The sequence below is a fragment of the Rhagoletis pomonella genome, unplaced genomic scaffold (genome assembly GCF_013731165.1).
Source record: "Rhagoletis pomonella isolate Grant_MI unplaced genomic scaffold, Rhpom_1.0 Rhpom_scaffold_00007, whole genome shotgun sequence".
Lineage (NCBI taxonomy): Eukaryota > Metazoa > Arthropoda > Insecta > Diptera > Tephritidae > Rhagoletis > Rhagoletis pomonella.
The window spans coordinates 37,552,408-37,567,153 of NW_023458561.1; the positions used below are offsets into that span (position 1 = coordinate 37,552,408).

At 31.1% G+C, this 14,746-nt stretch overlaps 1 protein-coding gene across 7 annotated transcripts in view; it reads right to left on the reverse strand.

The window, feature by feature from the left end:
* Positions 1-14,746, reverse strand: part of LOC118742713 — a 221,922-nt gene that overhangs the window by 162,774 nt on the left and 44,402 nt on the right. For 4 of the 7 annotated variants that reach the window (XM_036474987.1, XM_036474982.1, XM_036474985.1 and 1 more), the window contains exons 2-3: positions 4,933-5,416; positions 4,270-4,860 (exon numbers count right to left, since the gene is read on the reverse strand). In XM_036474987.1, the coding sequence (XP_036330880.1) occupies positions 4,270-4,528 (259 nt within the window). In that variant the 5' untranslated portion in view covers positions 4,529-4,860; positions 4,933-5,416. The remainder of the gene's footprint in view (positions 1-4,269; positions 4,861-4,932; positions 5,417-14,746) is intronic. The other 3 variants (XM_036474984.1, XM_036474983.1, XM_036474986.1) reach the window with 1 other exon arrangement.

The following is a 14,746-nucleotide window of genomic DNA, read 5'->3' on the forward strand; positions in this document are numbered from 1 at the left end:
AGATCATGAAAAAATAACAGATAATTGCGTGGCGGGCGAACCCGCGGGTAATGAAATCTACATTTTTGACTACAGCTCCTCACAAACACACCTTTTCGAGAAGGGAAATAAAAGATGGTTGACAGAACTAATTTTTAGGATGACGCAAAAATTCGGGTCCAGCTTTGACACGAAAACGTTCGACTGCCTGGTGGACCCAAACGCTACGAATGAAGATAGCTACCTGAACCTAACCTAACTACTTCACCCAACTACGACAGTCTTGGAGCCCTCTATTCATCCGGGAAAAGTCAGCTAGTATCATTGTCGCATTACACCCTTTTATACCGTACTTGCAGGCATATACATTTTCATATTATTATTCTCCTGATTACCATACATACATATAGATATATATGTAAATAAGATATATTTTTATGGCCTTATTCATAAAAAATAAAGTAGGTTTAAAGAGCTTTATAAATTGACGTTTTCATACATTTTTCAATTTATAAACCTTTTATAAGGCTACTTTATTTTTTATGAATAAGGCCATTAGTCTTTAAATTTAATAATAATTTTAAATTATAAGCGCGTTTCCATGTAAGACCTAAATTCCAAGTCGTCCACTTAGCGGTCACTTAAGAATGCGGGCAAGCGAAATAAAAGTTACATTGAGAAGTCCACAAAATCTACATACAAACAAACGTAAGTACATATATTTTTTTTTATTTCGAAACTCAACTTTTGTGCAGCTTTGAGAGTTTCTATTTGTATTCCACTTAACCATATTATTATAAGTATTCTTTTTTTTGCCAAATTCTTCAAAAACAATATTCAAAACAAGCGCCCAAAGCACATCCCAATAGCCACAATCACACCAAATTAATAGCACCCAGCGAAAAAAGCACGTTTCGAGGTGTTTTTTTATTGCTTTTTCCCTAACGCCACCTCTAGTTAGGTGGGACTTACATAAGTATGTACGTATGTTTGTATGAACATAAATAGATTTCAAAGCATACAATAGAATTTTATGAAAAAAGAAAAAAACCTAGCAAAAATAGCGTTAAACAAACAAATAACAGTAAACGGTAATGGACGCAAGCAAAAACACAGGGAAAAGTATGTACAACCAACCATACGTGGTATATACACGTACATACGTGGTGGTAGATATATGGCTGTGTCTGTAAGTGTCTGTGTCTGTGAGTCTGTAAGTTTTTCACATATGAAAATATTTATAAACTTAAGGTGAGCTTATTTAACTTACAGTACCAGGTTGACCGAGCTTTGTCCGGAGTGCATATACTCATCGGCGTAGCCAGAATGAAATTTAGAGGGGGGGGAAGGGGGCGGGGGGCTCGACCCTATTAAGCTGGCATTTCAGGGTACTGTTTTATATATATATAAGGGAAATTTGAAAATTATTTGGGGGGGGGCTCGAGCAACCCCTGCACCTACCTGGCCACGCCCATGCATATACTTTTTAAAGTTTCCAAGGTTTGGATATCAAATACTTGTCATTTGGAGAAGTAAATTTCTTACTCTAAAATTTAGGTGGCAACCCTATTCCGAAATACGCTGGATTGAATAGTGCATATCTTGAGCGTATATGTACTATGTATACGTATAAAGAAATGCTGATTGAAATTAACAAAATACAAATTTTCATGTGCCGGTACAAGAACCGGTTCATGAGTATCCTTGAACCGCGGTTCGGTTCGGTTCAAATGGTTCAATTTTTTTATGCTAAAAGATACAAATATTGCAAAAAAAGTTACAAATATTGCAAAAAATACAAATCCGAAATATAAAAAATAAAAGACTTTGTTACTGAGATCAAATTCAAATATCTACATGTGTAGTAGTTTTGCTTTTGTTTATTTAAAGTTTATTTTCGTTTTTAACCATGTATGTAAATCCAAGTTTCATACTTTATGCAAAAACTATGAAAATTCTGCGAAGTTTCGTCTAATTTGCAAATTTTTTAATAATAATTTTTAAGTTTTATTTTATATGTATTTTCTTAAATACAACGTATGTGGGATCTTTTTTTTTGTTTTGTATGGAAGCAAATGCGTAAAACCCTAAACAAAACCAAATTATTTAAAATCACCGCAATCAAGACAGCAAGACAAAAACAGCATAATCAGAATTTTGAACTTACACTCAAAATGTTGGCTTAATGTTGAAATTCTCATTTTTGGAGCTTAAACTAGCCTTAACTTTATATGTTGGTACAGGTATTTATACCTATGGTGAAAATAATATGTAGGAGTGCGACGTTTGACTAATTTTATTTTGTTGGTTTAATGTTCATTTATTTTTTATAAAAGTATCGCTCGTTATATAACGACAACCATATAAATCCCAATTTAGAACTTTGTACGAAAATTATAAAATATCTATAATTGCAACAAAATTGAATCAAGGTACAACATTTTTTAATCAGAGCTAAAAAGATCGAATTATTAAGTTTAATGTGTTAAGTTCAAGTTTGAGTTATTATAAAATTCGTATTGATTTTTGATTTTTTTTTTTTTTTGCTGGCGTGCTTAAGTATTTTGTTTCATATAAAAACATTTCAATCATTCTTTACCGGGGCGACCCACGTAAATAGTTGGCTTGAAAGAAAAAAATTTCCAGTCTTACCTTACGGGTTGCATTTATAGACAAAGATGTGTATTACAAAACATGAAAAATGCTATAGAGGATTTTCATTTTGAACCGAACCATTTTCTGGGGTGGTTTTCGATCCGGTTTTGTCATTTCCAAATAAAAATGGTTCGCTTCATGGTTCGGCACTAAAAAAAAGCGACGGTTTGGTTCAAAAACCGGTTCGGTTCAAAACTGGTTTACAGCCCGGAAAAAAACACAGTACTTCATGTGGAAGAAAATGCTTAGCAAGGTCGGCAAAATAAAACTAACGAATTTTAAGACTGTTAAACCTTTTACATTTTTATACAAAAACTGAATGGGCTATAAAACTGCATACTCGAAACTTTTTCTTAAATCCTAATTAAAACGTATTATTGCAGGTTTTGATGAAGGTTTGCAAAGTTCCTCTAAGTTTCGTAAAACGTTTGATACTTAGGTATATATAGTGATAAAAAAATTGAAAAAAAAATTTATATGCAAACTATTGTGAATATTAAAAAAATCATCAAAAAAATACTCAATTTTGTAAGTGAATGTAATTAATTTAATAAAAATTTTAATTGAAATGGAAATGGAAATGTGTAGAAAAATTTGCTTCTTATATATGTATTCTGTATTGAATTTTAGTTGTATCTATGAAAAAATTTAATTATAAGTTTTATTTTAACACGTAAGAAAATGTGAATATTTTCCCTAGTGCGCCCTCCGGCTAATGTTTTAGGTAAAAGACAAGTCCAGGTATAGATTCCTTAGACCAAAAACCCCTTATAGCATGTTTTTATACAAAATTTAGGCAGTTCTTTACGGCACTACAGCAAATGCTAAGTAAAAGAAACCTACTTTTGCAATTTGGCAAACTCCAAATAGATTTAAAACCCATGGTTTCTTCAGAAAATTTGCTGAAAATTACAGCAAGAATCCTCCTATGCTATACGCGCATAGTCGAAAAGATCTCCCATACAAATTGACCCGCGCTAACGTACACCGCATATTTACATACATATGTATGTTTATTATATGTATATTCATATCGTCGTTTAAAGTACAAAACCGCGTATGTGAGGTTGGCCAAATTTTGCAGTAGAGAGTAAAAACTGTTTTATTTCAAAACGAAATATTTTGGCGGAAGTCTGAAAATATACAAACGTTTACAATTTCTTTGCAAAACCAGTACCGAGTTTTTTTGTATGAATAGTGATGCATCCTAATGTACTTCAATAGTACCTTTCGCGCTAATCTTTTAGGCGTGTATCGCTCAATAGTTGAATGAACGTGTTGACCAAAAAAAAGCGAATAATCGCGTAGCTATATATGCATGTGTGTATGTATGCATATAAAAAAGCTACTGTAAAATAGATATGTTTAAACAAACTATGCAAAAGTGCTGGACGGTGGGCTGACATTAGCCATTTGGTGGCTTTACAGCTGAACGCCACAAGCAAATGTACTTCGGATTTCAATTGCTTATTATTCGGCTTAACAACAAATAAATATTGACTTATCATCGTACATTTTATACAAACGTACATTCATATGTACATACATAGAGACAAACAACAGCGAATAGCATTAATAAATATGCAGCTTTCCATACATACATAAATATAAGGCTATTGGATAATTGAAACTCACCTTTTGGCATGCCACACGGTCCCTTCGTACGTGAATTATCCAAAAAGTCCAAATCGTATTTGCGCGCAGGTGGATAAGTGAGCGCCACATGTGCCTCGCCCAGCTGCAGTTGGCAGCAAATATGCAGGCATAAATATAATGTCGCCGCAGTAAGAAATATGGCTGGCGTTTTTGCTGATGACCGACGAGGTGGTGTGGCTGCAACGCCTGCTAACTTATGGCGTTGCCGGCGGCGATTGTTGTTATGCGCCGCATTCATGGTTGCGGTTGCTGTTGCTGTTGCCGCCTAGACTTATGTATGGATGTATGTATGTAGGTTTTGCTGTTTTATGGTTACTTGGTTATTATGAAACTTGTAGATAAATATTTTTCAATAAAATTTTTACACACGCTGGCTCGCGAATTTTTCACAACTTTTATATATTTTTTTAATAATTTTTTTTTTTTTTTACTTTTTTAAGTAAAAAATTTCACTGCCCGTATGAGCTATGCGTGCACATACATACGTATATCTACTACTTTTTCACTAAAAATTCACTTATTTTATGTACATATTTTAAAACTTTTGTTTACGCGCAGCCATAGGTGAACCTGTAATTAAATAATTTTTACAATACTTTTAATTTTTTATTAACACTTTTACGCTGATTGCATTTCGTTTACTGTAGGTTACGTGTATCATGCGCTGGCGTGCGGTGTCACGTTCACGTGCTCATTTCATTTGCATCTCAGCTACTCGAAAACAAAAAAAAAACAAAAAATAAAAAATAAACACAAAAATTTCATTTACAGCGGAACGGGTTATTTCGCGCTTCACTTGCTCGCTTCTTTCCTGCTGCATGAACAAGTATCTATGTATGTGTATGCATTAAAAAATTAAGTTATATTTTGTTGGAAACACTTAATAGTTAGCAGTGCATGTTTTTCTTTTCTTTTTCTTTTTTAATGTTACGATGATATGTGATACCTTCTGCGCTTTCATTAACACTTTACTTCATTTAATTTATTTTATTTTTTTTTTTATTGCATTTTGCCCGTTTTTGCTATTACTATTTATAAAACACTTCCAGCTGTTTGCCTTCATTTGAAGCGTGTCTTTTTTATTTTGATTCATTGGCTTCTGTATTTATCACATTCAGCTGTTGATCTGTAAAGATAAAAGATAAAATACCGTTTTAACAATTTTGTTTATGTAGCAACAAACAACTTGTCTTAAATATTGTAATTTAATATGATGTGTACTTGAGTTAACTTATTAAATGCAAGTGTTTGTTTTGATAGGTGAAAACATAAGAAAATTATAACTGAATATTTTTCACAACATTTTCGTTTTATTATAACAATTTAGTTAACTTATTTATTATTCGTTTATAAGTTATTATACTCTGTCAAACCTATTTTTGAATAGTTCTTAATTATACTATTTGCCAAAATTTTTCGCTTGATATCTTTCACTCATGGACAGAACTTCCCCGATGTGAGTGCCCAACGTGAGGGACCGCCGAAAGGAAGCGCATCCCCCTAACTGGACTCCAGCCATCTCATCACCCAATAAGACATAACGTTGAGATAACGTTGACAGTGTTACCAAATAGGCCCGTCATTTCTGTACAAACTCGGCTTACATTATTTTGGAACCTATTGCTTTCACAGACATTTGGCTATCGCAAAATACAGGGACTTTTTTGAGTACAACCATACTATTAGGTAGAAGACTAGCTGCTTTCTCTATTGCATAAATTTCAACTGCTCGAAGCAGATGAAAAGGCTGACTGACCAGCAGGTCTTCTTAGTAGGAACCGAAACTGTTCCTTGTTGTTGTTCTTTGAACAATTAGTGTAGATGGTTTTAACACCATTTCCTGTTGATAGGCCTTCACATAGATAAAAAGATCGATATACTTACGCAACTAGGGGGCAAATATATTAATTGATATGCCATGACATACATGTAAATACGCTTCGGAAAAATTTCTTATCAAAAAGGGAAAAAAGAAACTTAAAAAATGCTTCTAAACGATAACTATACCGCACACAAAAAAAATGGTATGTGCTTTAACCATTTCCACCTACTGACATGTATTTTGACCCACTAAATCCGAATATGAAAAAAATGGAAAAAAATTCACTTTTTTATTATGAATCAAGCTTAAAGATGCTTAAAGGACTTACCGTTGATTAATGGCGATTTTTTTCCAGCGTATGCACATTTTTTTTTCTAAAAAAAAAAATATAATGATAATTGCCAAAAATGTATGCTAAGTGCCAGCATCTTTAAAATACACCTTATACTATTTTTTTTTTTAAACATCCGTATTTTTAATAAATATGTGTGCGTAAGCTTTATTAGGCTAGTGTATGTATAGATAATACCCTTTTTTAAAATAGCGGTTAAGTTTTAAGTAAAACATAAAAAAATAAAAAAAATTAAATTTATTTTATTTGAGTAAATTGGACTAAGAATTTATAAAGTTTCTGTTGAATGCATATATTTTAAAAAGAGAACCTTATCTCTATTTTTTTTTTTTTCAAAGTAATTACAGATGGTTAGCTACCCATCCGATATGGCGTACTCGCAAGCCCTGTAAACTATGATTGGTGCCATACTATAATGCCAGACCAATAACCATAATAGTAGGTATCCATTTAATTTTAATTTTTAGCCATAACCATAAGCAGCTCTGAAATATTTAGCTACGTTATGGCTAAGGCGTTATTGTTATGACACCTCTAATTTGGTCTTAAATCTGGAGATTTCAGCCGTTACGGACAATGTAGACTTTGAAACTTACATATATACAATAAATGTTTGTGAATTTAGTGCTGACCTGATCGCAGTGTTTTTTTTTATAAAAATCAAGTAAAAGGCGTTATTTGAAAAAAATATATTTCTTACGATTTTTTCCTCTTATGTACAATCCTAAATGGTGTGACCATTAAAACACCGCCTTATTTATTTCACGTGCATTTTTACACTACTCTATTGTACATAAATAAGTACGGTATCAGTCATATCTATAGAACGCCATTTCAAAGTAAAGTTGTTTGCAACTTATTTTTATTTACTTATTTTTAAGTATTTTCAGTTAAAATGCAGTTAATTCTCTTACAAAACTTTTATAAACCCAAATTTAAAACTTTGTTGAAAACTACAAAAGGCAGCAAATTTTCACCTAAATTTCAATTTTTTCTCTAAGAAGTGTTAGTTTTTTTTTGTAGAACACAGTTTTATAGCCCATTAAGTTCATTATGATAACGTGCAAGTTTCAAGTGGCTTAAAATTGACGTTAATTTCAATTTTTTCTGTCGCATTTGCTTCCATATAACGAAAACCGCAACACCTTCGGCACAAAAAATTCTAAAAAACTAACGGTAATTTTTAGCCACTTGAAATTCGTACATTATCAGAATAAAATTTAATGGGCAATAAAGTGGTGTACTCAAAAAAATTCTAACACTTCTGAAAAAAAAAAGTTTGAGTTTTTAAATTTTTTATTTTTAGTTTTCTAAAAAGTTTTAAACTAGGATTTATATGGAACTGTATTTTAATTGAAAATTCGTAAAAATAAATAACTAAAAATAAGTGGCTAACAATATCACTTTCAAATGGTGCGCTATAGATATGACCGATGCTGTATATTGCCTTCGAATTTCTTAGCCTTTTAGCTCAAATTTCCATAGCACCTGCCAAAATACATAAATCAACACAGTCATAATCTCAATCAATCTCTCATATCCGCAATGACAATTATGAGCAACAATATTTTTTACTGTCTTAAAAGTAGTACAAAATGGTATTAAATAGCTACACGCCGAAGTATGACACTGTCTGAGCACTGTTCAAACGCCCACTCAATATTCATTCATCAGAGATCTCAATGAAAAAAATTCAATTGGACTACAAATAAATACAACAAATATTTCAGGTGTTTAAACTGCTAGCCTTCGCTTTTTATTTTGTCACAAGTTCGTGTTATGTTAGTTAATAAAGAAGTGTGTATTGTATGTAGTAGTTTGGCTACATATTTATTTAGTGTACTTACTATTGTAAAACAAAATTGTTGACAGTCTGGCGGTGGCGGTGACAGCGATTAAAGTAATTGTTTTCCGCACCCATTGACGGCTAAGTGCGATTTTTGTTCTGCACTCTAAAAAAAAATGGTCGGCAAATCCGAAAATGCAAATATGTAAGAACACATAGTACATACATATGTACATATTTGTAACTGTAATTGAAAATTCTTTTGATGGACCTTAAACGTAAGTATCTCTTTGCTATGTACAGTGTGTCGTGTGGAACAAGCTTGGTGTACTAAATTCATTTCCGGGTTTCTAGAAAAAGGTAAATTTTTAAACATTAACACTCACACAAACATAAAGGATATCCCAAAAGCCCTGCCTGAAGACTTTTTGTGCGTCCTTCATTCAAATGTGTGGTGCGACAGTGTTTAGAAATAAATTAATATTCTTACTGAAACTCAAAAATTTTTTTTTGATTTCCAATACTTAAAAAAAATTACTGAGGGATGTCAAAAATTAAGCCGATGCGTTATTGCCTCGCGGTTTTTGTTTTTGTTAATAATTTCATAAGTGTTTACTAAAACCATAGTTTCTTTCATATCTAATCAATTATTGCAATTTTTGGGTTATGATTGTTTAATACTTTTTTCTTTGTCTCGAAAATCAGTCAAATTTTATGCCCATAAACATTAAGTTGCTCTTTGTAACTTTGTGTATTAATCACATTGAATTTTCAATAAAATTTAAGCCACAGAATTTTTTTGGTTTTTATGACACCAAGTTTCTCACGGCTCTTAAGTAGCATTTAAAATTTTTTTATGCAACAATCAAAAATTCATAAACTTTACTCATTAAGTTCAACACAATTAAAAGAGGTGCATACCGATGTATGTATGTATGTACATATGTACGAGTAGGTATAAAGGCTTAGGTGTGATGCTCGATTCATAATTCATGTACGAGTTTCAGTAGCGCACTAGTAAGGTGGTTGATTCGGTTTTTGAAAACCGAGTACAACGAGTTTTTTTTTTTTGAACATTTTTCGGCGGATGTTTTAAATCTTGATTTTTTGAATACCGAGTAAACTAGATTTTTGCAATCGAACAAACCGAGGTTTTATTTATATAACAGAATCTAAAAATTCTAAATATTTATTTCATTTAATATGAAACTAGAACATTTCTTTTAATTTTTATCTATAGATATTTATAAATACTGGAAAAATTTTTATTTTAGAAAATATTTAAAACAAGTAATTAAAAAAACATTTTTTAAGAGAAGCTTTTGTTAGTTCTTAAAAGAAAAGAAAAATTGTTTGTGAAGTTATTCCTTTTCATGTAAATCCATCGGACCATAAATAAGTAGTTTTCAAATACATACAGTGACTCAAACAAATGACCACGTGTTGATTCTTTTTAAATATTTGTAATGTTTTTTAAGCTAAATTTTTTTGTTATTTTTCTATAAAAAATACCGTCAAAGCTTCAACCAAAACCAAATTAATCACAGTTTCAAACTGTATACAAAATGTGGGAAAATACAACTATTTTTCATTAAAATTTCAACTTTTTTAGTTTGAATGTTTAGAACATTTTTGGGTATGCAGTTTATAGCCCATACAATTTTAGTCAAAAGAAGTGCAAATTTCAACCGGCTAAAAAGTCGCGTTATTTTTGTGCGTTTTTTTTTTTATATAACAATTGCAATTTGCAAAAACTGGTCTTCCGCATTTTACTTCATACAAAATTCATGCTTATACATACATATGGAAAAAAGTGCAAAAATCCGTCACCAAAAAAAAACATCTCAAAACTCAACGGGATTTTTAGCTCTTGAAACTTGCACTTCATTAGACTAAAATTGTATGGGCATACCCAAAAATGTTTTAAAGGTTCACATAAAAAAATGGAATTTTGATGAAAATTTGTTGAATTTTATTTTTTTTATAAAGTTTAAAACTGTGATTTATATGGTTTTGGTTAAAGCTTGAACAAAATTTTTTTTAAGAAAAATAACAAACAAAAATTAACTGGAAAAACATTACGAATATTTAAAAAAATGAACACGTGGTCATTTGTTTGAGTTATTGTATCTGGACATCTGCGCCACCTAGAGGGCTAATTCATCCTTCATATTGCATTGATTGATTTGATTTCTAAATCGGAGCTATACATATTTTTAGCACTCATCCTGCAAATTTGGTCATGATTTCTGACAGCGAGTATTACTGTAGAGAAAATATTTAAAATAAAACCGGTTTAACCGTGTTTCTTTAATTTGAAAATGGCGACCTAATTCTAATTGCCGTTTTTCGAATAACTAACTCGAAACCCGTCTTTCGATAAAAGCGAATAATCGAACACCCTATTTGCCAGCCAACACTCATGTTCATGCGCATTTGCACATATGTATGTTGTATGGTTACATATACATACATACTGTACCTATTCAAAATGAATAGAGCGAAACTGGCCGTATAAGCATATCGCATTAAAAGTTGGCGTTACTAATCAGATTAGTAATTTTTACATAATAAATAATGACCAAATACGAAGATGGATCAGTAAATTTATGAATTTTTGATTTCCCCCCTTTACACCTTAAACGGTAATGGCGCTCCGGTCGAACCCAAACCCATTAATTCCCCGAAACCGTACGGCATTAGTTATTCCCATATATGAGACTTTTCTGACTCTAAAATGAATTAGAGACCCAAAACTATTCTAGAATAAACAGCTGTCGTTCATGAGTTTTTGTTTCGGATTCTGAGAAATGAAATATGAAAAAACTTCAAATATTTTTCATTAGATAAGCCAGATATTTTTTAACAATTTACTAGTTCTAAACAAAACTTCATTTTAGCATATTAAGACTTACTAAGAACGAAAATTTTTATGAGATCAGAATCCTCTCCAGTAGTGGTCTTTCAAATTAGGAGATTAATTGCGAACTTTTTCCCGCGACTCAGACTATGTGTCAATATTGGTATTAAGCAATAGATTTCTAAGAAAGCTAGTTTTAAGAAGGGCCTCAATAAAAAATGCGAACATCTTTTTTACTGAAAAGTGAAAGGGGGTTGTCATTTTAGCGCCATTAAAGGTTTATACAATTTATGTCTGTTTGTTTTTGAATGGCGAACAATCAAACACTCCAGAAAACTTTATTAAATTAGTCGCTTCAAAAATGCACAACATCAGCTTAGTTGTATGCACCACTTTCAACAAATAACACGTTCCCACAAATGCTTAATTAAATACGGTTACATAGTTGCTCTAAATGCATTCACTTGCCACTTGTACACTGGAATTGCAAAGACTTGGCAAAATTTTACCAATTAACAAATTTCGACACACATTTGTTAATCGATTGATTGCACCAAATGCAGCAGAAAACCCAATTGTTGCATGCAACTTAACACCTTTTAAAGCCATTTAACTTAATTAACAATTAGCACGCAACACATATTCTAAAAAGCCAATACAAACAAACGCGCTCACAATCGTATACAACCAACCAACAAGCAAACAAAAGCAGAGATACATACATACATATACAGTGCCGAACAGAAGTATTGGCACAGTGAATTTTTCGCAATATATGCAAAGTTCTTTATTATAATTTATTTTCGATAATTCGTTGTAAAAATATTGTTCATTCTACACCAGAAAACATAATAATAAAATCTCTAAACTTTGTGCAAAACTCAGGAAAATTCATTAAATTTGCACACTTATTTGCAATTTTTTATTCAGATTTTTTAGAAAAATTCTAAGTATGCAGTTTTATAGCACATACAAATTTAGAATAACAAAGTGCAAGTTTAAAGTCGCTAGAAAATCGCATTGATTTTTGGTAATGTTTTTTCACGCAAGTTCTTCCATACAAAGTAATTCGACAATAATTTTTTGTATGGAGAAAATGAGCAACACCTTCCACTAAAAAAATTGCCAAAAATCAACGCGATTTTCTAGCAACTTTAAGCTTGCACTTTGTTATACTAAATTTGAATAGGCTACTAAACTGCATACTTTGAATTTTTTTTTTAAATCTGAATAAAAAGTTGCAAATTAGTGTGCAAATTTAAAGAATTTTCATGAGTTTTGCACAAAGTTTAGAGATTTTATTATTACGTTTTCTGGTGTAAAATGAACTATATTTTTATAAAAAATTATCGAAAATAAATTACAGTAAAAAACTTTGCATATATGGCGAAAAATTCACTGTGCCAATACTTTTGTTCGTCACTGTATATGCAGACAATAAAAGCAAAAGTAGCAACAGCTTAGGAATAAGAGTTAGAAACCAGTTGGCCCAGTGGCTTATTGTTTATGTATTACCTACCTACTGCCACAAATTAGATCGATCGAACCGATTTTACACCACATACATACACGCGTTAATCAATGCAGTTAAGAGTACAGAATTAAAAAAGCTAATACAAAAAAAGCATTCGAATTGGTACACATTAAACTAAAATATACTTGCACAAACTGCACTTGTATGTAAACATATACATATTTACCTATGTAAGTATGAGTGGACAGTAAGCGTGAATGACAAATTCCAAAACAACTCGAATCTCATTAAATGCGGCGCAGTTAGATACTTCGATTACTACGAATAATATACAATGTAAATATGTATGTAAATACATTAGAGCGTATCACCTTACAAGCAAACAAAAACAAAGTTCGCCGCACACCCCTGACTCTAAAGTATTTTTGCTAGGCAATTTGGAAAAAAAAAATTTTGCCGAAGCCAGGGGTCGCCGTTTTTACATTTTTCGATTACACCGGAGTTTTTGATTTGGATGAACTTTAGTCAGGCCTTTTCTTTTATCAAATAACGAAATTCTGCCGATGGCAAAAATATATAAAAAATGTTACAAATTATTTGCAAAATTCCAAATATCACAATTTCCGGGAACTCGCAATTTTGATTCTTGAATATTATAGCTAAAAAATGGTCTTGATTTAAAGATGACATTTAGAGCTATAAAGAAAAAATATATTTAAAAAATTTTTATTAAAGAATTTACAGAATTTTAAATTTAAAAAATCGTAGAAGCAAAAATTTATAAGCATTTATAAATAAATTTTTGATACAATGAGCCGTAAGCATAGAAACTTAACATTTGTTTTTTCGTAAAATTTCGAAACTTTACTAAAATTTATTTCAGCAAATTCAGTAAAAGGTTTGAGCTTTTTTTGGGCATTTGCTTTAGGTTTTATTCATATGGCCCAATCCTCTTAGAAGATCCTAAAATTCTCAAGGTTTTTTTTCTAAAGATATTAATTCTTGAAAAAAAAAATATTTTTGGCAAACTCTAAATAAAGCTGCGTTAAGCAATTTTTATTTAATTTGATTTTTTTTTTAATTCAGTTTGCAATATTTTTTTTTTTAAGTTCTAAACTCATGTCTTAAAAAAACCTCCTTGAAAATTCTAAAATCTTTCAAGATCAGTTAGAGGTATTGTATAAAAACTTGAGCCAAAACTTTCTATAAGTTTTTGCATTTACAATTTTTTAATTTTTTAATTTCGAAATTTTGTAGATTTTTTAAATTTACAATTTTTTCAAATACATATATTTTTATACAGCACCAAATATCACCTTTGAAACGAGGCCAGAATAGTTTTTGTAACTACAATAATTTTTAAGATATTCGCTTGCAAAATCTGAAAAACAGTTCGGTTTTGTGTTTATTTTTTTGAAATTTCCTTGCAACAATTCTTCAGATGCGAAGGTGTATGGCGAACATTTTTTCTGGTACGATCTAATGTATATACATACATATGTATGTAAATATACGAACAACAATATACATTTTAATGGCAGATCAAAGTCTTAGTTTCAGTAATTAAATTTTTTTATTTTTATAAAACTCGTTTCACCTCCACTTAGTCCATTTATTCTGTTTGACTCAATTCCAATTTGATTAATGAAAAATATTTATTATTGTCAAGGCACATATTCAATTGTTTACATTTATTAAGGTAAGGGTCGGTTACTCAATGTCTGGTTAACACTAACTATAGACTAAACATCGTTATCGACTGGTTGACATACGTTATGGAACCAATCACGTCGATAACGATGATTAACCTGCAGTTAGTGTTAACCAGACATTAAGTGACAGGCCTTAAGGGCCGTTTTCACCATCTCTGGTTAACACTAATCTCCAGTTAAACATCGTTACCGACGTTACTGACTCCATACATATAACATTGTGTCGAGATTAGTGTTAACAAGAGATTGTGAAAACGGGCCTTAGTAAGTTAATAGTGTTTCGTATGTGTGTACATATACTTGTATATACAAGCGGTGTTGCCATTTTGAAGTTTCTGCTTTGATTTAGCTTCTAATTTGGGTTCAGCCAGAAAAATGCAGTTTAGCTTATAGCTTTTTTCTTAATATTTTTCGCTTATTTTAACCTCTTATATTTCTAAAAATTAATTG